Below are 27,040 nucleotides of genomic sequence, written 5' to 3' on the forward strand. Positions count from 1 at the left end.
GCTATACAAGTTGCAGCATCAGTCACCCAATATTGCTGTAATATGCATACTGCTGTAAGAGAGGTCATTTTCAGTAACTTCTTATCCCAAAAGTTTACATACATCTGTGCTTTTCATAGATAAGGTTAACTTAGGTAAAAGCAACACTTTATCACTCTCTACAAAATGGCCCTAAAACAGACCAAAAAAAACCCCTAAGAAACGAGGCGTTTGCACCTTCTCAGACAGTGGATCCTCCAGGGAAGAGGCTTTACCACATGCCCAAGGTCTCAGAATGGTCAGACCCCCTGTGCTAGGGCCCCAGGCCTCCAGGGAACTTGAGGACCCTCAGAGGAACCTAGTGGGGCCCCTTGGCTTTGAGAGACTCCATCAGGTCAGTTACCTAGTCACTTTTACTGCTGCGGGTCCCTGGCTCACACGGTCCTGAGTTGGGCATTGCCACGTGGTACCCAGATGGATTTGGAAATGGTTCCCCCCCGCCAAAGCTGCTGCCCCAGGACCTTACCCTGGGTATCCCTAAACTGAAGGCAGGAGGAGTCCAAACCTAAAACTCCACTGTCTTGCTTTAATCCCAGAGCATTAATGTCGATTCCCCTGCAAAATACCCACCTGTGCACCAAATTCAATCCATCCTCCCACCCCTCTCACCAAGTGCCCAGCATCTGCACTCTGACCCTCAAGCTGTACTGGCCACCTCTTGCTCTGCCCACTGCAACAAGAGGAGGCCCTGCACGTCCGCAAACTGCCTGGCCAGGGCTCCGTGCACTCCCCCAGGACCTGGACACTCAGGCAGCCCCAGACACCCCCCCAAGACTGCTACACCACATCCTGTTCTGCCGGCGCACAGGCCTGGCTCCCCACCTCTCCCTCCCCGCCAGGTGTGCAGACTGACCTTACCTCCCGCCCCTCAGCCTTCACCTCCTGGAGTCAGGGAACGGGTCCAGCCAGGGTCTGATATAGAACAGGAACTGCATTCACTGGAGTCCACTCTGCCTGTAAATAAAAAGGAGGAAAAAAAATCACATTAGGGTACACTTAACAGTTAAAAAAATAAAACACTGACAAACTGCCTCAATGTCCCATTTCCTTCCTTTCTTCCTCTGGCTGCCCCCCAGACACCCTGCCGGACCTTGGGGATGGCTTCCTGACCGCCCCCACTGCTCACTTTCAGAATGACTTCTTCCACCTGGACAAGGCTAGTTTTCCCTTCCTGTGGGAGAGCTGATAGATTTCCTGTATGCTAACCATTGATTTTTATTAACATGAATAACAAAGATGAGAGGAAATTACTCTCTTAGCTGCTGAATAAGTTACAGTTCTGGGCACATTCCATAAATACTTCTTACTATTTGATGCTTTACATTAGAGATGAGCTGCTGTTACTAGTCCCGAGACACACGAGAGAAGCCTTGGAACATAGCCAACACACTGGTCAGTGTGAGGAACGTGGCACTCCAGACCCTGACCCAAAGCAGTTCTCTCCAGGGCGATGCAAGCTGGGACCCAGGATGCCCCTGGGCTGGGGGGACTGCCCCAGCTGAAGGGCTGGGCAATCTGACAGTGGTTCCTACAGGGGGCAAGGTCACCTGAGGTAATACTCCAGGATACAAACTGGTGCAGCCACTATGGAGAGCAGTATGGAGATTCCTTAAAAACAGTTACCCTACGATCCAGTAACCCCACTCCTGGGCATATATCTGGAGAAAATTCTAATTTCAAAAGATACGTGCATCCCAATGTCCATAGCAGCATATAGTAGCCAAGACATTACTTTTATATATAAGACAACCTAAATGTCCAATGACAGAAGGATGGATAGAGAAGATGTGATATGTACAATGGAATATTGCTCCATTAAATAAAAAATGAAATACTGCCATTTGGAGCAACATGGATGGACTTAAGAGATATTATCATACCAAAGGAAGTAACAGAGAAAGATAAATACCGTATGATATCTTAAACATGCTGCTGCTGCTGCTAAGTCGCTTCAGTCGTGTCCGACTCTGTGTGACCCCATAGACGATAGCCCACTAGGCTCCCCCGTCCCTAGGATTCTCCAGGCAAGAACACTGGAGTAGGTTGCCATTTCCTTCTCCAATGCATGAAAGTGAAAAGTGAAAGTGAAGTCGCTCAGTCGTGTCCGACCCTCAGCGACCCCATGGACTACAGCCCACCAGGCTCCTCCATCCATGGGATTTTCCAGCCAAGAGTACTGGTGCCATTGCCTTCTCCATCTTAAACATAGAATATACTTAAACATAGAATCCTTAACATAACTTAAACAAACATAGAATCCTTAAAAATAATACAGATGAATCTACATAGAAAACAGAAACAGACTCACAGACATAGAAAATAAACATACAGTATCAAAGGGGAAAGGTGTTGGGGGGGATAAATTAGGAGTTTGTGATTAACAGATAGATACCACTGTAAATAAAATAGATAAATAACAACAGTTTACTGTATAGCACAGGGAACTCTACTTAATATCTTGTAGCAACCAATAAGGAATCACTCTGCTGTATACTTGAAACTAATACAACATTGTAAATCAACTGTATGTCAATATAAGTAAATACGTTTTTTAAAAATTTACTTACCAGTGCACAGTGACAAAGCAGCTTGCACAAGTGTTTTTATAATGTAATATACAATTTCCCGAGTGTTTACAGGATGACTATTGGGCGGGCAGAATTAAGACAACTGCTCAGTCACACTTCATACAGGTCTACAACATGGCTTCAATAGCAAGTATCTTTTTACAACAGCAGGAAAAGCGATAGAAGTTAAAAACATATTCCAACAAGCAGAGTGCTGGCTGTCCTCCTTTGTCTTGCCCTGAGTGCACACAATTAGGTAAAGATAAAAGGAAGAAAGAAAAGGGAACCGCCATGTCATTTTTAGTTTAAATGGAGCTATCGGAGTTGCTGCGACACGGCCCACCTGCAGCTCCAACAGATCTGCTTGAACAGCACCCGCTCACCAGCCTAGTTTAGGCCCAGGCCGTGAAGCCCACAGAGTCCCTTTGGGGCAAGTCTTTGGCAAACTGGAAAGAGCAGCAGTCAGGCTGGGGAGAGGCACCCTGAGAAGACTGCATCTGCAAAGCTGTGTCTGCCCCTCCAGAGAGCATCTAAGACGCTGACTAGACGAGGCAGTTGAAGGCTCCGCTCTGAGCTTGAGAAGTTTGGCTGCTTCAACATGTTACTCAGTATCTATTTTCTCTAATGAAAGTACTGTCTTCTGATGTCCTGAAAAACGAGCCACCACCACAGCGAGCTTCCCAGGTGGTACTAGTGGCAAAGAACACACCTGACAATGCAGGAGACTTCAGAGATCCAGGTTCGATCCCTGGGTCAGGAAGATCCCCTGGAGAAGGAAAAGGCAACCCCCTCCAGTATTCTTGCCTGGGAAATTCCAAGGACAGAGGAGCCTGGCAGGCTACAGTCCATAGGTCACAAAGAGTCAGACACGACTGAAACAACACACACATGCACGCATGTCATGTTAGAATGAACTAGTGCCCTGGAGAAAAGATGCAGCCTGGTGATAAACAGTGTTGGGGGCCAGGGCATATTGTAAAGAGTGACAGCAGGCTCTATGAAGGAGGCCGACGGCACAGACAGCAAAGGAACACGCAGGTGACAGGAATGGGAAGCCGGGACCCTGAGGGAGGGGCCTGCAGACCCAGGAGCTGCAGGAAGCCGGCGGGGTGGAGTGGGTGGGGAGCAGGGATAGCAGCAGCAGGAGGTGAGGGCAGGGATGTGACCACCACGGGCACATTGAGCACCCTGGAGACCGTCACCTAAAACACCCGCACGTTTGCTATATTCTGAGCTGAGCTGCACAAAAGTAGTTATAATTCATCCTAGAGTTTGGAGTGGGGAAGGGCCTTTCTGCAGAGAAGTGACTAGCTGATGTGCACGTTCCAGGGTCACCTGTCAGGTGTGCTGGGAGGGCAAACGAGAGGGCAGAAGGGGGCGCTCCAGAGGCCTGGGCACTGACCGCAGGAGCGATGACCACGAGAGGTCGAGGCTGCGGTGGTAACTGGGCATAAAATCGTCAGTTTGGGGATGCATTCGTAAGTTAGAGGCCATGAAATCACTGACAACTGGATACTGTAAAGGCTGTGAGAAATACAAGGGAACAGACAACTAATGAGGTGGAGAGAAAGAAAAAAGACGGGAGAGAGAACACAGCTAGCACCTGCCATTTTAAACCTACAGCAAATTACCTAATATTTTGGGGGAAAAAAAGACCTTTTGAGTGCCTTATACCAGCCAGAAAACATGTTAAGGACTTCACCTGAGCAAACACCGTCTAGTAAGGTCAACGCTGAGGTAGGAGCTGTCCTCGCTGTGCAGACCGGATGGGGCTCACAGGCGAGCCACCCACCTCGCAGCTGATGCTCCGCCCGGACTGAACCCAGGCCACCTCCCGCCTGGGCACCACCGGCAGTCTTTTTCTTTTTTAATTTAAATTTATTTATTTTAATTGGAGGCTAATTACTTTACAGTATTGCCTTGGTTTTGCCATACATCAACATGAATCCACCACGGGTGTACACGTGTTCCCCATCCTGAACCCCCCTCCCACCACCCTCCCCATAGCATCCCTCTGGGTCCTCCCAGTGCACCAGCCCCAAGCATCTTGTATCCTGCATCGAACCCAGACTGGCGATTCATTTCTTATATGATATTATACATTTCAATGCCATTCTCCCGAATCATCCCACCCTCTCCCTCTCCCACAGAGTCCAAAAACTGTTCTATACATCTGTGTCTCTTTTGCTGTCTCGCATACAGGGTTATCATTACCATCTTTCTAAATTCCATATATATGCGTTAGTATACTGTATTGGTGTTTTTCTTTCTGGCTTACTTCACTCTGTATAATAGGTTCCAGTTTCACCCACCTCATTAGAACTGATTCAAATGTACTCTTTTTAATGGCGGAGTAATACTCCATTGTGTATATGTACCACAGCTTTCTTATCCATTCATCTGCTGATGGACATCTAGGTTGCTTCCATATCCTGGCTATTATAAACAGTGCTGTGATGAACATTGGGATACACATGTCTCTTTCAATTCTGGTTTCCTCGGTGACATCACTCATTTTCAAACCCTCAAGTCCATCATCTCATGTAACCCACGCACACACATGTGAACCCAAACCAAACTAGCTATTATGTGAAGGGGCAAGGAGAAGGGCATCCCGCTAGAAGATGTTCTGCAATTATCCCGTTTTCCCCACAAACTTGAGAGGTGGTGTAATGCAAGTATTTGTTTTCCCTGCACAGGACCTGGTTGGGGATTTGAAGGAAAAGCTTTCCAATCACTTCAAGGACGTCATGGTTGGCCTCATGTACCCCCCACCCTCATATGATGCCCACGAGCTGTGGCACGCCATGAAGGTAGAGCGGGTCACCCTGTTATACTGCCACGTGTGATCAGGGAGGGAAGGGGGCATGTCATAAACAAGAGAAATGCTTGGGGAGAGGAGGTTGTCATGAAAAGGGGAAGCCTCCATAGCCCAGCAGCAGGATCACTTGACTCTTCTTTTGAGCAAACTCAGACCCATGACCTGGCCCTGTGCAGAGCTGCCAAGAGGAAAGAGGAAATGAGGTTCTTTTGGGGCTGTCTGCATTTGTCTCTTCCCCAGTATGGCTTTCAGCTTCCCTGATGGCTCAGTGGCAAAGAATTCACCTGCCAATGAAGCAGGCACATGTTCGATTTCTGGATCAGAAAGAATTCCTGGAGGAGGGCATGACAATCCACTCCAGTATTCCTGCCTGGAGAATCCCATGGACAGAGGAGCCTGGCAGGCTACAGTACATGGGGTCACAAAAAGTAGGGCACAACTTAGTGACTAAACAGCAGCATCAGCTGGTTTGTCTTCCTATGTTACATGGAAATGTTAGCATTCTTGTGAATCTCTTTAAACTATTGTATAAATTGGGCTCATAAAGTAATGAGTCAGTAATGCTGAGGCAGAGACAAAACATAGATGACATCTATATTTTTGTGACCCTAAATTAGTCCTTTACCAAAACTACTGCTCAAATGTAGCAAAATCTTGCTTCTAAAGGATGAGAACAATTCTTTCTTACAGGCCAGTCATGAAAGAAACTGATTACAGATTTGTCAGAGGTTTGTTGGCTAGGGAAGGGAGACAGATGACTTTTCACATCTTTCCAGATCTTTCCAAATGCTGAATGAGACACCTGTAGAGAGGTTGCAATCACTCCAGAGGGGTGCCTGCCAATGACCTGATTTCCCCGATCTGGGAACAACACGAAAAGGGAAAGGGAGAAAATTAGGGGACCTGGGTCATGGCTATCATATTCACAAATCAGCACTGTTGTTTGTTTTAGTCGCTAACTCATGTCCGATTCTTTGTGACCCCATGGACTGTAGCACTCCAGGCTCCTCTGTCCATGTGATTTCCCAGGCAAGAATACTGTAATGGGTTGCTATTTCCTTCCCCAAGGGATCCTCCCAACCCAGGGATCAACCCAGCATCTCTTACTTGGCAGGTGGTTTCTTTACCGCTAGGCCACCAGGGAAGACCAATAGATCAGCACAGGCCTTATATAAAATATGAATTTCAACTAATGTCTTTTTAAGTGTTGCATATGTCAGTCCGTACCTCTTGCAAAATGATGTAACTAAAAACCTAAGGAGAAAGTCCTATGTCAATGTTTAGATGAAACTGTTATATTTTTTCAGTGTCTCATAAAATGGTATGGATTTCTGAAGCTCTCTGAAAAAGGTGTGTTGTCTTTCAAATCACCATCAGGGAGGAATATCCCATGACTGGAAGAGGCTGCAGAGAGTACCCAGTCCAAATATGCAGGCAAATGGTACAAAACTCCACACCTGGGGAGAGGTGGGGTGAGGTCTCTGCACCATTCTTGGGGAATTAGGGACCCAGAATCAAGGACAGAGTACCAGGGCTACATCCATTCACTACAGAGCTACTCCTCGTGTAGGTGCCTTCATGTGTCTCTTGCTCTGTCCTTCCAGGGAGCAGGCACTGATGAGAACTGCCTCATTGACATATTAGCTTCGAGAACAAACGGAGAAATTTTCCAGATGCGAGAAGCCTACTATTTGCGTAAGGAAATATACATTTGTACATATGTTTTACACGTTATAAACTTTATATTTTTCAAATAACAGGCAAAATATTCCAGTTTATATATTTGAAAGAATTATCTAAGACAGTCACATGTGAGATATCGCTTACGCAAGACTAATGAATTGTCTAAGTAGAGTTGGTGGTTAGGGCACTAAAATCAAAGCAACCCCAAGATAATTGAGTGAAGCAAAGTTTCCAGGAAAATAATGATGAGTTTCTACAAGGTGGACTTTAGTTTAGGACAGCGCACACTCAGGACAGTGGCTCAGGGAGGACCTTGTCTGTCACCCAAGAGGGACAATTACGAAGACAGAACAAAGCAAAGTGTAATGATCACTCAGTGAATTCTACAAATCCAGGCAACAGCTTCACTTTTCATAAACCTCATAATCACTGAATCCACCTCAGAATCTGATTTTTATGCATTTTAAAAGCGGAAAGGTTAACGACTTTCATATTCAAAAAAGCTTTAATACCTTAAGTTCCATCGCATCATGTATCATATGACATTGAGTGTGAACAAAATGTTCCAGACAATCAGCTCCATTGCACTCAAACAAAAACAAGACTTTGCCAGGGGAGAGAATTAAGACCCTTCACTGACAATATTAAGACAAGACAAAGACTTGGGGGACCGCTGGGCCAGGCAGTGGTCTAAGGAAAGAGAAGACAGCCCTGAATTTCAAGGGTTACAGAATGTGAAATGATTCTCAATGCTGGTTTTCAATTTTGGAATAGAGATAGTATTTTTATAAGAAAGTAGACTTGGGCCTGTGTTATTGTTGGGATCAGTTTTGTTGGGTGGACTGTTCACGGGCCTCATGTGAGTAGAAGGTGGCAGAAGACCAAGAAATGTCACCCTATGGGAGCAGCACTGACCTCTGCAAACACAGGGAGGCACGGTTCCTTCATGACTAACTCTTCCACATGGGTGTGCTCTCCCCCAGAATACAGCCGTGACCTGCAGGAGGACATCTACTCAGAGACCTCAGGACACTTCAGAGACATGCTCGTGAGCTTGGTCCAGGTAGGAGATTCCTAGATTTGCTCCACTTTGCACTACTGAAAAATAGATATGTTTTGATTTCAAAAAACAGGACAGGAAACTCCAGTAATAACAGTTACTGAATGCCAGTAAATTCAAGGCACTTCAATGGAAACTTGGGTTGAATATAGAGACAAACAAGTATGAATGAGACACCATCTCTGTCCTCAAAACAGTCTATTCTAAATAAAATGATCATAGTTATAGATAAATGCATAGCTGATTATATATTATGAGGGAATTAACACACTGACAATATTACAGTTACAATTAGTAGAATGTGCACACTGTCTAAGGCATCAGGAACCCAGGACCCACCCAGCTGGTGAACAGTCAGAACCACCAGATGAAATACAAGAAACTGGGATCCAGGAGCCTCCCATATGACTTTAATTTAAGAGATTCTGCTTTATTGAAAACAAAAACTAGTTTTCCCTCCTTAGTACAAGTGTTAATCACTCAGTCATGTCTGACTCCTCTGTCCATGGAATTAACCAGGCAAGAACACTGCAGTGAATTTTCATTTCCCTCTCCAGGGGATCTTTCCAACTCAAGGATCAAACCTGTGTCTCCTGCATTGCAGGGGGATTCTTTACCATCTGAGCCACAAGGGAGCCCTCCGTAGCAACTATTTATGTCTGTAATTCCATCTTCTGCTTGAGTTTGTATTGACCGAATTGTTCAGACACAGGCTCAGTGTCTGATGACAGGTGCAGGAAGCCAGAGGCTTGAATTTAGACAAGCAAAGTTGCCACCGTCCTTCTGTGTTATCAGTCGGATTGCTGACCAGCCATCTTCTAGCAGGGAGTAGTGGATGGAGTTCCTGATGTTCCAGCCCAGGTTATAGAACTTACCGAATGAAAGAGAACAAGGGGACATGGGGTCAGGGAAAACTACAGAAAATCTCCCACCCATTCTGGAAAATAGTGACAGTGTTAGTCGTTCAGTCATGTCCAATTTTTTTGCAACCCCATGGACCGTAGCCTACCAGACTCCTCTGTCCATGGGATTCTCCAGGCAAAAATACTGGAGTGGGTTGCCATTTCCTCCTCCAGGGGGTCTTCCTACCCAGGTATCAAACCTGTGTCTCCCACATTGGAGGCATATTCCTTGCTGTCTGAGCCACCAGGAAATTCCGTGGTAGACAGACCCATAGCCATATACTGATTTTTCTTTCTGAAACTGCAGGTTCAAATCTTTAGCTTGGGAGATTTCTTCTTCTTCTTCTTTTTTTTTTTTTTTGATTCTACAAAACTTTGTTTTTTTAAAATGGGCAGTTTTACATAGTACTTTACATGAGAAAGATAAAAATTAAGAATTATTTCTACCCTGGCTAGAACTAGTCTGTGTATAGAAAAGAGTTAAAATGAGAACACAACTATTGATAATGATTTTTTTCCTTTACAATACCAATGGCAGTGTGCAAATTTAAATAACTACTTTATTTTCCTTCTTAATCTTCAATTTTGTCATCTTTCTTATCCAGGGTAGCTTCACATATCCAATCAGATGTGTGTTTATGTGATTAAAATCTTCATATTGTACTTCACAATATTTGGTATCATTTAGTTAAGAAAATGAATAAATACATCAGCCTGATTTTAACACCAACTGAGAATTTCATTCATTGCCAAGCACCAAGAATTTTAATTTTTTAAACTTTTTTTGTGCCCAAGTTACTGTCATTTTTAAATTAGGAATAAAGAAATCCAAAAGGAAAGGTTTCTGAGGAAGCCAAGTACTAGCTGCTCCAATGGAGGAGAGATTGGTGATGGGCTGGTTGGCTTTTTCAAATTGTTCAATTGAAAAACAAATGGCATAGAACTAAGCAAACCCATTGACCTTACAATTAAAGTAAAACTTTCCATTTGTAAAAACAAAATCAAATATTGTTTAAAGTGAGGAGGGAGGAGGGTTCAGGATGGGGAACACATGTATACCTGTGGCGGATTCATTTTGATATTTGGCAAAACTAATACAATTATGTAAAGTTTAAAAATAAAATAAAATTAAAAAAAATAATAATAAAGTGGATTTGCACAGCATGGCTGTGTACCTCCCAAAACTGCCCATATCAATTCATCAAGTCCTATTCTGAGGATTCTATTCTCTGGAATGATAACATCAATAGAGAACACAGAGCTTGGCTTTACATTGCCCAACAGGAGGCTTCTGTGTGAGCTGCTGGGGAAATAATAATAAATAATAATAAGCAGCTCAGTCGTGTCCAACTCTTTGTGACCCCATGGACTGTAAGTCCATGGAATGCTCCAGGCCAGAATACTGGAGTGGGTAGCCTTTCCCTTGTCCAGGGGATCTTCCCAACCCAGGGATTGAACCCAGATCTCCCGCATTGCAGGCAGATTCTTTATCAGCTGAGCCACAAGGGAAGCCCAGGAATACTGGAGTGGGTAGCCTATCCCTTCTCCAGTGGATCTTTCCGCCAGAATTGAACTGTGGTCTCCTGCATGCAGGTGGATTCTTTACCAACTGAGCTATAAGCCTATTTAAATTTGTGACAGAAGTTGAGTCTTTTTATATGAAAAAAGTTTTTAATAATCATTATTAATATTAAAAATAATCTCACTTGGAAAAGCATCAATCAAATATTTTCTAACTTATAAATGTTGTAAGATTAGTTACAAGATTCTCTCAACTTAAAGGGGTCATCATTTCTTGGCTTTCTTGGACTGACACTCCATAATGTAAATTAAAACAACAGTTTCCAGTCAGAAATTCATATTGGCATTAGTACTGCGCCAACAGAGTAAAGACAACAGTGCTGCTATAAATCCACAAGTTACATCTAAGGGCAAACATATCTTTATTTTCTTAGTATCCAAACAGAAATGTATTTCAATTTGTTAAAGAAAAATATAAGTAGGGTAAAAATGTGTTTCGTAAGGACCTTTTTGTATTCCACTAAGGCTATATCTCAGTCCAGACTCTCCTTCCAAGTCTGGCTTCTTTTCTTTCTGGTCCACAGCTGATCCCCCAGCACATCCCACAGTAACATGGACCCATTTTGTAAATAAGTTTATTTGTACCATTTTTAAAGATTCCACATATAAGTGATATCATGCGGTATTTGTCCTTCTCTGGCTTAACTTGACTCAGTGTGACAATCTCTAGTTCCATACATGTTGCTGCAAATGCCATTATTTCATCATTTTTATGGCTGAGTAGTATTCCATTGTGTGTATGCACCACATCTTCTTTATCCATTCATCTGTTGATGGACATTTAGGGTGTTTCCATGTCCCGGCTATTGTGACTAGTGCTGCAGTGAACATTTGGGTGAATGTATCTTTTTGATATGTATATATGTATAACTGAATCACTTTGCCATACACCTGAAATTAACACAACATTATAAATCAACTAAACACCAACAACAAAAAATTTAAGGCAAAAAAACAAAGATAACTGCTGGTCCGCATCTCAGAGCCAGCTGAGGGAAGTGTGCTGATGGCACCTCCTCCCTGGAAGCTCAGACGGGCCCTGTGGCTGGGCCGACACTTCACATCTGCTGAGTAAAAGCCCAGCCTGCAAACAGGGAAGCACATGGTAAATGGGATTGTTTCCACCTCGTCTGACTCCTCTCCACTTATGTTTCTATTTGGTGAAATTCCAGTGATCAAGTGTGCTGCCTCTCAGAATCTCTGCCCTTCTTCAAAGGCTGAGCTACAAAACACCTAAAAGTAACTGATACCCAAGAATGAGGATTGCAGTAGATTTTTATAAAGCAAATGCTCTATATTTCAGGAAAAACACACAGTTCTGAAAATTAAACATGACAGAAAATAAGTCACAAAGGGAAAAAATCAGTGCACAATATTTTCCCTTGGCAAAACTGCAGTTCCTTTTTCCTGAAATTAAACAATAATGCTTTATTTTTATAGAGTACACATGTATATGCAATAATATTATCTGTATAGACATACATATTTTGAAATAACACACAATTTGTTTTATCACTGGCTTTCACCTCATTTTGATTATGACTTTACAGGATAAAGTATTACTTCTGAAGTTCAATTTCTAGAGTTGGAACTTAAGTCTGTGTGTGTTTAACCTTAAAATAGCTTTTCAGAGCATTAAAATTGCCCTTTCAACATAGAATACCAAAAATGAGGAGAGTTCTAGATTTTATAAGAAGCCAAGGAAAATTAATAATGTGTACCTAAATATTATATATTTAGGAGGTTTCACAGTATATTTCCCTTAAAATGTAAAACACACTTTATGAGTATAATACAGATTTTACAGAAGTTACTTAACTCACAATTGAAACGGGATATAAGAAACTTAAAAAGACATAGTATAATATCCTTTACTAATAGTCTTTTTCAAGATCAGGAGTCCTGTGTAATGCTTAGTAAACTGTACAATTTCTCATAAATTTTTAAATATTTTTAAATTTGACCACTGGCTTCTGATTTCCATACTCATGACTCATTTTGGAACTCCTAGTTTAGGATTTGAATCAATACTTAGAGGACTGGACAAATATGAAAAGTGAGTTAGGGAACTGATGAAGTCCAGCATGTCCGCTGACCACAAACTCTGGTATATCCCATGCCAGAGAATCTGTCTAGATATTCTCAGAAAGGAAATGGAATTGCATCCTACGGGTTTGTGAAACTCAGAGTAGATAATAACTGAGACAACTGAGACAACCAGCTAACTGAGGGTGTTGTCACAGGACCAAGACCCTTCTCTCCCCCGAGTTGGGATCCTTGTTCTCTCTGCCTCAAGCTCTCTCCATAGATAGATGATAGATAGACAAATAGATAGGTTAGGTAGATTCCTTAGATAGATGATGATCGATGATAAATGACACATAGAAAATAGACTCATGCTCAAACCCATGTCCACTGAGTTGGTGATGCCATCCAGCCGTCTCATCCTCGGTCGTCCCCTTATTCCTCCTGCCTTCAATCTTTCCCAGCATCAGGGTCTTTTCCAGTGATTCATATATTCACATCAGGTGACCAAAGTATTGGAGCTTCAGCATCAGTTCTTCCAATGAATCAGTTCAGTTCAGTTCAGCCGCTCAGTCGTGTCTGACTCTTTGGGACCCCATGGACCTCCCTGTCCATCACCAACTCCCAAAGTTTACTCAAACTCATGTCCATTGAGTTGGTGATGCCATCCAACCATCTCATCCTCTGTCATCCCCTTCTCCTCCCACCTTCAATCTTTCCCAGCATCAGGGTCTTTTTTAATGAGTCAGTTCTTCACATCAGGTGACCAAAGTATTGGAGTTCCAACTTCACCATCAGTCCTTCCAATGAATATTCAGGACTGATTTCCTTTAGGATTGACTGGTTTGATCTCCTTGCAGTCCAAGGTACTCTCAAGAGTCTTCTCCAACACCACAGTTCAAAAGCATCAGTTCTTTAGACTCCAATTAAAATAAATAAATTTATAAAAACAAAACAAAAGCATCAGTTCTTCAGCCCTCAGCCTTCCTTATGGGCCAACTCTCACATGCATACATGACTACTGGAAAAACCATACCTTTGACTCTATGGACCTTTGTCAGCGAAGTAACATCTCTGCTTTTTAATATGCTATCTAGGTTTGTCATAGCTTTTCTTCCAAGGAGGAAGCATATTTTATTTTCTTGGTTGCAGTCTCCATCTACAGTGATTTTGGAGCCCAATAAAATAGATGATGATAGGTAGAAAATAGAAATGTAGATGGTAGGTAGATAGATATATTAGATTCCTTAGATAGATATGAAGGTAGAGAGGTAGAAAGTAGATAGAGAGATGACAGACACTGTTTGTAAAACAATCAGGTATTATCTATGTATCTTTTCCTCTCAGCTCTGCTATAAGTCAGTGTGTGTCCTTGGGTTTATCATTTTGCTTTCTTGAGATTCCAGAGACATACTCCATAAATTAAGGGTCATGAAACCATTCTTCTCTCTGTTCCCTCCTTGTGCCCATGTTCTAAAATTCTCCAACAGTTATAATCACATCCGCCTCCTCCCTCTGCATCTTCACTTTGAGAATCAAAGGAAAGACTGTCCATGGACATTCAGACACACTTGGGTTTTTTTGTGAATTAATAGAGAGTGGGGATTGGAAGCTTGAAGGTGTTCATGAAACATAAAGTGTTTAAATTATTATCATATTTTCTGGGAAAGAAGTGCTTTAACTTAATCTACAAAGAATTTTCCAGCAGGGCTATTTCTAATAAGAAAACCACTCGACCAGAACACGTTCTTCTTGAAAATGAATGCCAATCACTGAACTTACTCACAGCACTTCCTCTGCTCTGCTTCTGTTAAACCAGACTTACGGGAGATCTAATTATGTGTCAAATAATGAAGGATTAGTCACTTAGAGGTTACTTAATCCGCATGCATGATCACACAGAGATGACAAGTGTCTCCACAGAGAGGAAGAGGGGCATCTGCCAGGAGTCCCCTGTGCTGCTCCACAGGCGGCTGCCCTGGGGCCTCCGCTCCACTGTGTTTGCTCCCAACACTTCTGGCTAGACTTGAACCCCCTTAATTTGTTCCTGTCACGAGTTTATTCTATTCCTAACCCAAATGCCTGTTTATGCCATTTCTCTGGCATTTGCATCCCCTAACAGGCTACTGTCCTAACTTAGGCTTTTTATGTGACCAGATCTGCTTGGTAGGAAAAGCTACATCACACATTAGCTGATTGACATTTTCTTAATCTACCCGTCTGCTTACAGTGCTTTTGGCAATCAATTGCACAAAGAAGTACACATATGGGCCCCATTTCAAGTTAAATGTCCAAAATTCTTACCTCTCAAAAAAAATATCAGATGCACAGAACTGCAGAAAATTCTTAAATGTTTCTCACAACTTAGCTACATCGTGTGATTGGAAATCACTAAAAACACTTCAGTGATCCAGAAAATCTTCCCATCTCTACTAACTGATGTTTAAGTTCTGTGACATCTAAGGTATTTCTTTATCTTTCCTTCCTTTGTGTAGTATTGATTCAGTGAGTATTGATCAAAAGCCTTCAGTGTGCCAAGGACGACTGGGAATTATCAAAAGAGGCAAAGACCCCAGTCTTAAGAAGCTTGTGTTTTAGTGGGGAGATTCAGACAGGAGAAAGCTAGTAAATTGGTGCATTTCCCAGCATGTTAGCTGATGAAGAATACAGCAGGGGAGGGGATGGTGGGTCAGTTAAGATGTGCCACAGCTCAGTCAGAGCAAATTCCACTAAGAAGATGAGCCTCAGCTGGTTAATGTATAGCCCTTTCTCTGTTTCAGTTTGGTCAGAAGCAGGTAACCTCTCATGATGGTCTGGCCTCACCTCTGCTCTCACTGAAGAATCCCCTCATGTCCAGCTGTATCCTCCACACGGTTCCAGCCACTGTGGTCTGCCTCATGGCCCTGGGCTGCCGGAAGGGTCTGCCTGCTGTGGCCGTAAGCCCCTCCACCTGTCAGGCTCCCCTGTGTGCTTCTCAGCCAGCAGTCAGGGTTCTCCATCAGGAGCGGGTGAGACACTTGGGATCCTTCAGGGGACTCCCAGATGGAGATAATGCACAGAGGTGTCTTCAGGGCCCCCTGCCCTGTCCTGTGTCACTGAGTTCATTTGCAGATTCCAAAAAACAATAAGAGCAAAAGACAGGGTACTCAGTATTCCCGCAAAGTTCAAAAAGCATGTTTCCTTCAGGCCTCCCAAAGGAAGCATGAGATAAACTGGGTCATCACGTGTCTCTCCCACCTCTCTTTCCTCTGTGTCCTCATGACCCTCAGGGACCAGAGGACCTTGCACTGGCGAGCCCTCTTTCCTTCCTGTTTGAAATGTCTTCTTAGGTCAGCTTGGCTGTGTCTGCTCTTTCCTTATATGATAAAGAGGCAGGAATGAAACAAATGTACAAAATACTCTCATTTGAAAAGACCCTTCAGCATCTCCCAGAGTTTGCTCAAACCCATGTCCATTGAGTCGGTGATGCCATCCAAACATCTCATCCCCTGTCGCCCCATTCTCATTCTGCCCTGAATCTTTCCCAGCATCAGGGTCTTTTCAAATGAGTCGGCTCTTCACATCAGGTGGCCAAAGTATTGGAGCTTCATGGACGGATGACACTGGAGAGTTCTGACAAAATGCGGTCCCCTGGAGGAGGGAATGGCAAACCACTGCAGGATTCTTGCTGCAAGAACCCCATGAACATGAAGAGTATGAAAAATCAGCCATGTTCCAATTTAAAAACAAAGGACACTTATAAGGGAAACCTGTGCTTGCTTCCCAGGGAACCAGGGAGGAAGGATACACAGACCCAGCCACGGCCACTCAGGACGCGATGGTAACTAGGACTAGCGCTGGGGGGCAGCTGTGGGGGCTTTGTCGGGCAGCCTGGGGCTGCGGTGCTACCGGGCGGCCCCGCGGCATTTCAGGTGCTGTGGGAGGCCTGCCAGCAGAGGACAGGGGAGCACAAGACGCTTCTGCAATTGATGCTGTGTAACAAGAGCTACCAGCAGCTGTGCCTGGGTAATATCCTCCTTCTTTATAGCTCCTCTCCGATTATGCAGTAAGAAGCAAGTAGGTAATTCGGGGGAAGGGGGTGTTACAAGTAGAGGAAAGCCAGTTCTCTCAAGGCATCTATTTTAGATTATGTTTGTACAGACATGCCTCATCCATTAACACTGCTAAGGAAGGAAGTTTCTGTAGAATTTTATTTTTCCAGTAACTGAATTATAGCAGTTCCTGGGGTTGCAAAGAGTCAGACACAACTTGGCGACTGAACAACAACAACCTTTCAATACTAAACCTTTAAAAGCCATCTCTGGTTTTGGTGAAGAACTTACATGTATCAGCCATGTTCCGTTCAGTGCATCACGTGTTGTCTTAAACAGAATATGCTGAACATAGGTTAATAAGTCTGGAAGGAACCAAGGTCATTGTTACTGAAGCTGTGATTCACACAAAGCTGCCGTATTGGTTTTAAAGGTGCTTTCTTTGGCTTTCCCCAAACTGCTGGATACTTTTCTATTTCTCTTGTTTTTTAATTGTTTTTTTTTTTTTTTTTTTGGCTGCACCACGTGGCATGAGGGATCTTACTTCCCTGACCAGGGATCAAACCTGCATCCCATGGAGTGGAGGCTGGAGTCCTAGCCACTGGACCACCAGGGAAGTCCCTGTTTCTCTTATTTTTTTACAATATTTTTTTTCTACTATCCATAACACACAGAAGTCTATAATAATTTAAAAGGTGTCCCACTCCAACCCAAAACTTATTTGCACATACCTACACTTTATTTGCCTTCCTATGTATAAGCAGTCAAATCAATACCTACATTTAAAACTTATAGTATTCATAATAATCTCATTTGAATCAATTTGTTAAAGTTTTCCAGGAATTTCAAAATATTTCTGGGCAAGACATAGTAGATGCCATTAATGAATGTTACGATGGATACTTTCGAGAGCTGCTAGTAGCAACTGGTGAGTAATAATTTACTTGATATATCAAGTGTCAATTAGCTCTGACTGAGATAAAGATGTGTTCAATTGAATTAAAGTGACTGAGTTAGTTTCCCTTGATTTTAATTATTTAGACAAGACATTTCTCTACATTCTCTGTAGACAAAAAATACATCAGCTCCTAATACAATGGCAAGCTGATGTTTTTCATGAACCTATACTCTTCCTAAGAGCTGTCAGTGTTCATGGTAGGAAGCCTTGACTTCTCAGGTCATTGGGATCTCACATCTTTAAATTCATTGCATACATGCTAATTTCCTTCCCTTGTAAAGAGGTTATGGTTTTACCACTATTTGAAATGTTGACATTGTAATATAGTGTACAATGAGGGATCCCACAGAGAACTCACAAAATATCAGTTTTCCAGGATTATAAGTGGAAAAAAAAAAAGTATTCTCGTTTCCCAAATTTTGAAAAAAAAAAAAAAATGTATTGTTACTCTCAAACTTTCTTCTTTTCTCTCTGTTTTTTCCCAGTTCTCTGTATTCGAGACAAACCAGCCTATTTTGCTTACAGATTGTATAGTGCAATCCATGTAAGTATGACCCACATATTTTTAATGTTTCTCCAGAAGTCATGTATACTTTCTCAAAGGACTAGTTTTACTTCAATCATTTAAGTATTTATTCCCATTTTTGAATTTGTATGCAAATATATTACCTTCAAAGTAGATATGCTCACGTGAAAAGATATATTACACACCAAAATGAGACCCATCAAGTGAAAATAATGCTCTGCTTTCTATATCAAATGGAGGGGCCTAAGAAGTATTTCTTAGCGCCTTTCCCCCCAGGAGGTGTGCTTCAGCATTTTTTTAGCATCTGAAGAAACTGAAAAGCCAAATGCTGTCACAGCTTCCAAAGAAACCTCCCCCCACCCCGCCCCACCCCAGCCACCACCCCCCACCCCCACCCCACCACCTCATACTCAGGCAATTACACAGCATATGGAGTCAAGCAGAAAATGTCAAAGCACTACAAATTTTTCAACATAGTGGTTTTTTAAAACCACTTAAAAGGCAACAGCCAGACAATAAACTCTAAAGCTGTATTTGTAATTATGTACAAATGTTTTTACTTTCAGGTGATAGTCAATTGCACATCCTTTGGTGCATTCATGTTCAAAGAAACAAAGGCTCACAGGCCTGAGACAATGCACATTGCATCCACAACATGCATGAGACACTGAGAAACTGATAAGGTCTGATGCAGATCATTATACACATCACAGCCCTGAAATCTCAGTGAAAATCATTTTAAAAATTCAGTCAGTTCAGTTCAGTTCAGTTCAGTCCCTCAGTCGTGTCCAACTCTTTGTGACCCCATGAATCACAGCACGCCAGGCCTCCCTGTCCATCACCAACTCCCAGAGTTCACTCAGACTTGTAATTTTAATAGAGTGTTTTATCCTCCAAGTGATTTTTAGAGACCAGCTTCTTAGAGGTAGCCAGAAAGTGTGGATAACATGCTAATCATCAAGAATAATTTATTTACTTATACTTATGTACAGTAATTTTTATTATGTACAAGAACCTCTGTATCCTCGGAACATAGGAGGAAGATTGACGCTCACAGTCCCCTGCTTCTTTGTTATTCTATTTCCAAGAAGAAAACCTGATTGGATTAAATATCTGTCTAAAAGTGTCATGGGCAAGGCTATTGAGTGACTTGAGAAAGGAATGGCTGTCTGCTGTCACCCTGTTTGTTTAACCTATATGCTGAGTACATCATGAGAAATGCCAGGCTGGATGAGTTACAAGCTGGAATCAAGACAGGCAGGAGAAACATCAACAACCTCAGATAGGCAGATGATACCACTATGATAGGAGAAAGTGAAGCAGAGCTAAACAGCCTCTTGATGAAGGTGAAGGAAGAGAGTGAAAGAGCCAGCTTAAGATGAAGTATTAAAAAAAAACCCTAGATCATGGCATCCGGCCCCATTACTGCATGGGAAAAGGTGGAAGTAGTGACAGATTTCCTCTTCTTGGGCTCTAAAATCACTGCGGATGGTGACTGCAGCCATGAAATCAGATGATTGCTTCTTGGCAGGAAAGCTATGACAAACCTAGAAAAGCAGAGATATTACTTTGCCAACGAAGGTCCACATAGTCAAGGCTACAGTCTTCCCAGTGGTCACATATGGTTGTGAGAGCTGAATCATAAGGCAGAACGCCAAAGAATTGATGCCTTCAAACTGAGGTGCTAGAGAAGAGTCATGAAAGTCCCTTGGACAGCAAGGAGATCAAACCAGTCAATCTTAAGAGAAATCAACCCTAATACTCTTTGGAAGGACTGATGGTGAAGCTCCAGTATTTTGGTAATCTGATGCAAACCAGATGACTGACTCATTGGAAAAGACCCTGATGCTGGGAAAGATTGAAGGCAGAAGAAGAGGGCGTCAGAGGATGAGATGGCTGGATGGCATCACTGACTCAATGGACATGAACTTGGGCAAGTTCCAGGAGATAATGAGGGACAGGGAGGTCTGGCATGCTACAGTCCATGGGATCGCAAAGAGTCAGAAACAAATGGGCAACTGAACAATGGGTGACTGGATTTACTCTGTGACTCAGCAGTAAAGAATCCGCCTGCCATGCTGGAGCCAAAGGAGATGCAGATTCAATCCCTGGGTCGGGAAGATCCCCTGGAGGAGGGCAGGGCAATCCACTCCAGTATTCTTGCTGGGAAAATCCCAGGGACAGAGAAGCCTGATGGGCTCCAGTCCATAGACTTGCCAGGAGTCGGATAAGACTAAAGGGCTTAGCATGTACATTGGATAACTTCAAGTCATCTTTCTCCAACAAGAGTAAAGCTTTGCTGGTGAATGACCTTGGGAAAATAATCACATTACTGATTCCAATTATGCCCCAAGTGAGAGCCCCCTAATAATAAAAACTACTTTGCTGAGGTGTGTCAGTGCAAAAAGGAAGGTGTGTGTACTCAGTGTCGCGGGTTATGGAGGAGAGTCCTGTGTTCCAGCAGTCAGAGATCTCATGCACAGGACCACATCAAGTCAGGGCCCTCCAGTGTCAAGTTCAGGGGAAAGCTGTTTTCACCAGCCCTCACCAAGGAAAGCATCTCTGATTTTCTCCAATGCACTCTAATTATACAACTTAAATACAGAAACTCGGTTAATCATTCATTTTCATCACTTTAGCTTATGGCAGTTTGCTAGTAGTGCATGTGCATGCATGCCTGCTCAGTTGCGTCCGACTTTTTCAACCCCATGGACTGCAGCTCCCCAGGCTCCTCTGTCCATGGGATTGTCCAAGCAAGACTACTAGAGTGGGTTACCATGCCCTCCTCCAGGGGATTTTCCTAACCCAGCGATCAAACCCATGGTTCCTGAATTGGCAGACAGATTACTGAAAAAAATAAAAGTTGCTCAGTCATGTCCAACTCTTTGTGACCCCATGGACTATACAGTTCATGGAATTCTCCAGGCCAGAATACTGGAGTGGGTAGCTGCTCCCTTCTCCAGGTGATCTTCCCAACCAAGGGATCAAACCCAGGTCTACTGCATTGCAGGTGGCTTCGTTACCAGCTGAGCCATCAGGGAAACCCAAGAATACTGGAGCCTATACATAAAACTGGATCTTCCCTGTAGCTCAGACGTAAAGGATCCGCCTGCAATGCAGGAGACCTGGGTTCGACCCCTGGGTCGGAGAGATCCTCTGGAGAAGGGAATGGCGATCCACTCCAGTATCTTGCCTGGAGAATCCCATGGAAAGAGGAGCCTGGTGGGCCACAGTCCATGGGGTCACAAAGAGTCGGACACGACTGAGTGACTAACACTACTGCTACTATACATAAAACATTCATACCTCAAAAATTAGCTGATCCTTCCTGGCCACTAGGTGTCACCATCACTGCATTTGAACAGGCAATTTGAACTTGCTTTGTGCAGAGGTATTCTTTCTGAAGCTAATACACAGAAATTAATTTTTGTGCATTTTTCAATACTGGAGGTTAAATCAGCAAGTATTTCGAATACCTTGAATTCTTATGTGCACAGTTTACTACAATAAGCAGATGTTAAAATAAAAACCTAATCGTTTTTCTTTCTGACTTACTTCAGAAAGAAAAACACCAATACAGTATACTAACGCATATATATGGAATTTTAAAAGATGGTAACGATGACCCTATACACGAGACAGCAAAAGAGACACGGATGTAAAGAACAATCTTTTGGACTCTGTGGGAGAAGGCAAGGGTGGGATGATTTGAGAGAATAGCATTGAAACATGTATATTATCATATGTGAAACAGATCACCAGTCCAGGTTCGATGCATGAGGCAGGGTGCTCAGGGCTGGTGCACTGGGATGACTCTGAGAGATGGGATGGGGAGGGAGGTAGAAGGGGGTTCAGGATGGGGAACACATGTACACCCATGGCTGATTCATGTCAATGTATGGCAAAACCAATACAATATTATAAAGTAATTAGCCTCCAATTGTTCATCAACCAGAGCTGGGACCACCTCCCAACCCAGGAAGAATGTTTACATAGAGAGAGCAAATGATCACATCTGCATCCTAAAATGCAGCACCTGGGAGATGATGAGGAGGCTGGCCAGGTTTAAAGGGAGAATTATAGAGTCACAGATGTAGAAAACAGACTCATGGTTACCAGCGGGTAAGAGGAGAGAGGGATCAATATAGGAATTTGAGATCAACATATACACACTATATAAAATCTGGAGAAGGAAATGGCAACCCACTCTAGTGTTCTTGCCTGGAGAATTTCAGGGACAGGGGAGCCTGGTGGGCTGCTGTCTATGGGGTCGCACAGAGTTGGACACGACTGAAGTGACTTAGCAGCAGCAGCATATATAAAATCGGAGAAGGCAGTGGCACCCCACTCCAGTACTCTTGCCTGGAAAATCCCATGGATGGAGGAGCCTGGTGGGCTACAGTCCATGGGGTTGCTGAGAGTCGGACACGACTGAGCGACTTCACTTTCACTTTTCACTTTCATGCATTGGAGAAGGAAATGGCAACCCACTCCAGTGTTCTTGCCTGGAGAATCCCAGGGCTGGGGGAGCCTGGTGGCTACAGTCCATGAGGCCACAGAGTCAGATATGGCTGGATGACTTGGGTTTCAGTATAACTGGTTCACTTTGCTGTACACCTGAAAATAACCTTGTAAATCACCTATACTCCAATAAAAATTAATTTTAAAAATAAATAAAAGGGAAGATTATTGTAGAACCTGGTGAAATGAAAAGGGCCAGCCTCAAGGCTGTGACCCTGGAAATAGAGATGACAGGGCATTGGAAAAGCAGAGGAGATGGACCGCTTCACTGTGTGTGCGCCATGGCCGGGGTTGGTCACAGAGCTGAGGCGGAGTCTGAGTCAGTGCTCATGGGTGCCGGCACCACGGTCTGAGGAATACAGGCCATGGTCACAGAAAAGGGCTGGGTCCATTTCAGACAGACTGTCTTTAAGGTGCTGCTTCCTCATGGTGGTCACCCCCACTTGGCTGTGTCTCTTAGGACTTCGGCTTCCATAATAAAACCGTGATTAGGATTCTAATCGCCAGAAGTGAAATCGACCTGATGACCATAAGGAAGCGATACAAAGAGCGATATGGGAAGTCCCTTTTCCACGACATCAAGGTAAGTCTCCTAATCGTCATCCACCTGCACCCATAGTTCATCCTTTTTGAAACTGAAACCAGAGCCTAACTTTAAATAACTTCATGGTGGAATCTAAAAGTTCAATCAAGGGGTCGTCTACATCAGTGGGTCAGGCACCCTGAGAGCATCAATAGGTAAGAAAACCCCTTCACCTCACTTACTCCTCTTTGATGTGTTTTAAGCAAAAGTCAGTGGTCTGGTCATGAGCGCTATTCATCCCCTGATCACCAGCACCAGAAGACTGCATTCTGCAACAAGAGCACGTTAATTGAAGAGCGCCTTCTGAGATCAACCGCCTGTGTGCTGCCAGAGGGGAGGGCAGCCTGTCAGGTCCCCGCACATGCTGGGGCCATAACGTTCTGTGCACCCGCACCCATGAGCCCTGGAGGGTGCTGATGTGATGACTCTGAAGTCTGCAGCCTGGGGTCTTCCCTCTAACACATGTAGACTGTACTCTGGATCCTGATAAAGCCCAGCCAAGAACTGTCAGCATATGGAGGCCCATCTATGTAACTTGGGGACACAGTGGAAAATGAAAATGTTTGACCCATGGTTCAAAAAAGTATAAAGAACTCCAAGATGGCACCCAAGCACAGGGGCCTGTAATGTATCTGAAGGTATATTTTGAGCACAGCTGTGTCCTCTGGGCTTCCCAGGCAGCTCAGTGGGAAAGAATCCACCTGCCAACCAGGAGACCTGGGTTCCATCCCTGAGCTGGGAAGATTCCCTTGGAGAACAGAATGGCAATCCACTCCAGTATTCCTGCCTGGGAAATCCCATGAACAGAGGAGCCTTGCGGGCTACAGTCCATGGGGTTGGAAAGAGTCAGACACGACTGAGCCACTGAACAAGCCCTGTTGTCTTATCCACATTGTTTCTTGAGAATTTCCATTGCATAAAATAGCTTTTTAGTTCCCTGAAAGATCCAGGTGAAACTTGACAACCAGAGGACCAAGAGACCATATAACCCAGGAGGCCTCATAGGCCTCAGGAAGTTGAGATGGTTTCAGAGGAAGGATTATTGGAGCACTTAAGACACATCTTCCTCCTTTGTCTCTGATAAGACTCTTCTCGCATCCACCTTCAAAGCCCTAAACCTTTAGTGAAGATGAACATTTCTCACTGAGAAATGCATAACTCATTTTCTCGGTGAATAAACTAGCTCAATACTATACAGCAGTTAACCATGGCCACCTCAAAATCTACTAATATTCACAAATAATTAATGCAACCTTATGCATTTAAAGCAGTGAATTATAAGTAATGGCTGTGTAAGAGAACACGAACATGAGAGTTGCCTTTTAACAAAGATAAGTTTTATAATACTTTTATTACTATCATTTTTGAAAATAATGTAGAAACTATAGAAGATGATAAAAGGATTTAAATTGCCCTAATATGGCACTGGAGAAGACTCTTAAGAGGCCCTTGGACTGCAAGGAAACCAAACCAGTCCATCCTAAAGGAAATCAGTCCTGAATTTTCATTGGAAGGACTGATGCTGAAACTGAAGCTCCAATACTTTGGCCACCTGATGTGAAGAACTAACTCATTGGAAAAAACCCTGATGCTGGGAAAGATTGAAGGGAGGAGGAGAGGACAACAGAGGATGAGATGGCTGGATGGCATCACTGACTCAATGGACATGAGTTTGAACAAACTCTTGAGAGATGGTGAAGGACAGGGAAGCCTGGTGTGCTGCAGTTCATAGGGTTGCAAAGAGTTGGACACGACTGGGTGACTGAGCAACAACAACAAATTATTCACCACAGATAACCAACAGTAAAATTTTGTTGTATGTGTTTTCTTTTTAAAACTATATGTAAACATCAAAGTTTTACTACTTAAAGAACTATTTCTTTAAATCATGGATCCCATTGTATAAGTTGTAAAGAGCATAAATTGCCCTATATTATTATATATTATCTTTTACTTTTTCATTATTGTACACAATATAATGACATATGTTTTGGAGCACAAATCTTGGGCTCATCAACAATTGATCATTATTTCCTTAGGATAGACCTTTTGAAGTAGAATGACTGCATTAATGAGTATAAATATCTTTAAACCATTTGAGACACATTGTCCAGTGTGCCCTCTAGACTCTACACTAATTTGTAACAACATTAACACCTCTTTATCTAAGGGTGAGGAGAAGAATTAATTCTACTGCTAAGCATTCTTCTTTATAAAAACATATTCAGGCCCACAGGCAACAATGAAGACCAAGCACAGCCAAAACTAAATAAATAAAAACCATTAGGGTTCCATCAGCTTTATATAAACCCCATTCTATTGACTGTGACCATGTCATTACTTTTCAATAACCTCCACCGGGAAGAGTCCCCAGGACATGTTACATCAGGATGGAAACATAAACAATTTTTGAGGTGCTAATGGCCCATGGTGTCTCACTGTATAGTTCAGAGGAATTATGCTTCTTTTTATGACATTGCGTTTCAAATACCTTATATTTGCTCCTTTTCAGAATTTCACATCAGGGCACTATGAGAAGGCTCTGCTGGCCATCTGTGCGGGTGACGCAGATGACTACTGAGTGAAAAGGAGAATCTGGAGTACGCCGTCATCTTCACAGACATGTCACATATAGGTTGTGATTAATTTGCCTTGTTAGGAGCATTATTATGAAATTATAGAATCATAGTTTCTTTTTTCTCTTTAAAAGTATTTTAAGAATAATTAGTATCAATAGGTTCTTCAAGAAAAACTTATTGATGAAAGTATATGGGATTGGATATGCACATATCTAAATCAGCAATTTGTTAAATTGTGTATACTGGAATAATAAAGGAAATCATTGTATTGAAATATATGTTACTGAATGTGAAGGATCAATTCCTACAAGAAGTGGATTGGCTTATGTCTGTCCCAGCAGGAGACCAGGACAATCGGTGGGTGGCCATCCCCTCCCCCATTCAAGACTCTGGGCCAACTAAAGCTAAGTGAACATTGAAAGCCCTTTTAAATGAAAGCAAAGACATAAGGCTCACTTGATAAAGAATCTGCCTGCAATGCATGAAATGCAACAGATGCAGGTTTAATCCCTGGGTCAGGAAGATCCCCTGGAGAAGGGAATGGCAACCCACTCCAGTATTCTTCTCTGGAGAATCCCATGGAGAGAGGAGCCTGGTGGGCTACAGTCCAAGGGGTCACAAAGAGTTGGACACAAATGAAGGGACTAAACCACCACCACAAAGACACAAAACAGCAGAATGCAGCCAGCTCTATGCTTGTCAAGCTGAGATGTGTGAGAGACATAAAAACAGGCATGTGTGTATTTGACAGCCACCCTAGTGACAGCAGCTTATCCAAGGTACTGTTTTCCTTGGCATTGGTGTTGAACCAGCCACTTACCAGCTGCTTCAGAGGAGTCCTTGCTCCTGGTTTCCATTTTCACTGCTCAACAGCAGCATCAAGGTCTCTCTGGAAGCAAGCACATGATTAGTACCATCAGTGAGGCCGATCCCTTTGGTCTCTAAAGATTTGGTAAATTAGGGGAAGCAGAGAAAAGGTACTCACAGAGTCAGATTTGGGGAGAATGGAGCTTGAAGCCACAGTGTAGCAAGAACAGAATCGGGAACAGGGATGGGTGAGCCCACGACAGAGGGCTGCAGTCCCAGGATACACAGTGGCATGGGGTGGGGTGGGGGGTGCGGGCAGTGAGCACACAAACGAGACCCTGGAGGCAACGGGTAAGG

General features: G+C 43.3%; 1 protein-coding gene across 1 annotated transcript in view; it reads left to right on the plus strand.

The window, feature by feature from the left end:
• Positions 1–26,159, plus strand: part of ANXA10 (annexin A10) — a 79,231-nt gene extending 53,072 nt beyond the window's left edge. The window contains exons 4-12 of the mRNA XM_027548911.1: positions 5,306–5,419; positions 7,032–7,122; positions 8,094–8,173; positions 16,445–16,498; positions 16,590–16,683; positions 17,542–17,637; positions 18,153–18,211; positions 23,175–23,297; positions 25,810–26,159. Of these exons, the coding sequence (XP_027404712.1) occupies positions 5,306–5,419; positions 7,032–7,122; positions 8,094–8,173; positions 16,445–16,498; positions 16,590–16,683; positions 17,542–17,637; positions 18,153–18,211; positions 23,175–23,297; positions 25,810–25,878 (780 nt within the window). The 3' untranslated portion in view covers positions 25,879–26,159. The remainder of the gene's footprint in view (positions 1–5,305; positions 5,420–7,031; positions 7,123–8,093; positions 8,174–16,444; positions 16,499–16,589; positions 16,684–17,541; positions 17,638–18,152; positions 18,212–23,174; positions 23,298–25,809) is intronic.
• The last annotated feature ends 881 nt before the right edge of the window (positions 26,160–27,040 follow it).

Source organism: Bos indicus x Bos taurus, chromosome 8 (assembly GCF_003369695.1).
Source record: "Bos indicus x Bos taurus breed Angus x Brahman F1 hybrid chromosome 8, Bos_hybrid_MaternalHap_v2.0, whole genome shotgun sequence".
Taxonomy (NCBI): Eukaryota; Metazoa; Chordata; class Mammalia; order Artiodactyla; family Bovidae; genus Bos; species Bos indicus x Bos taurus.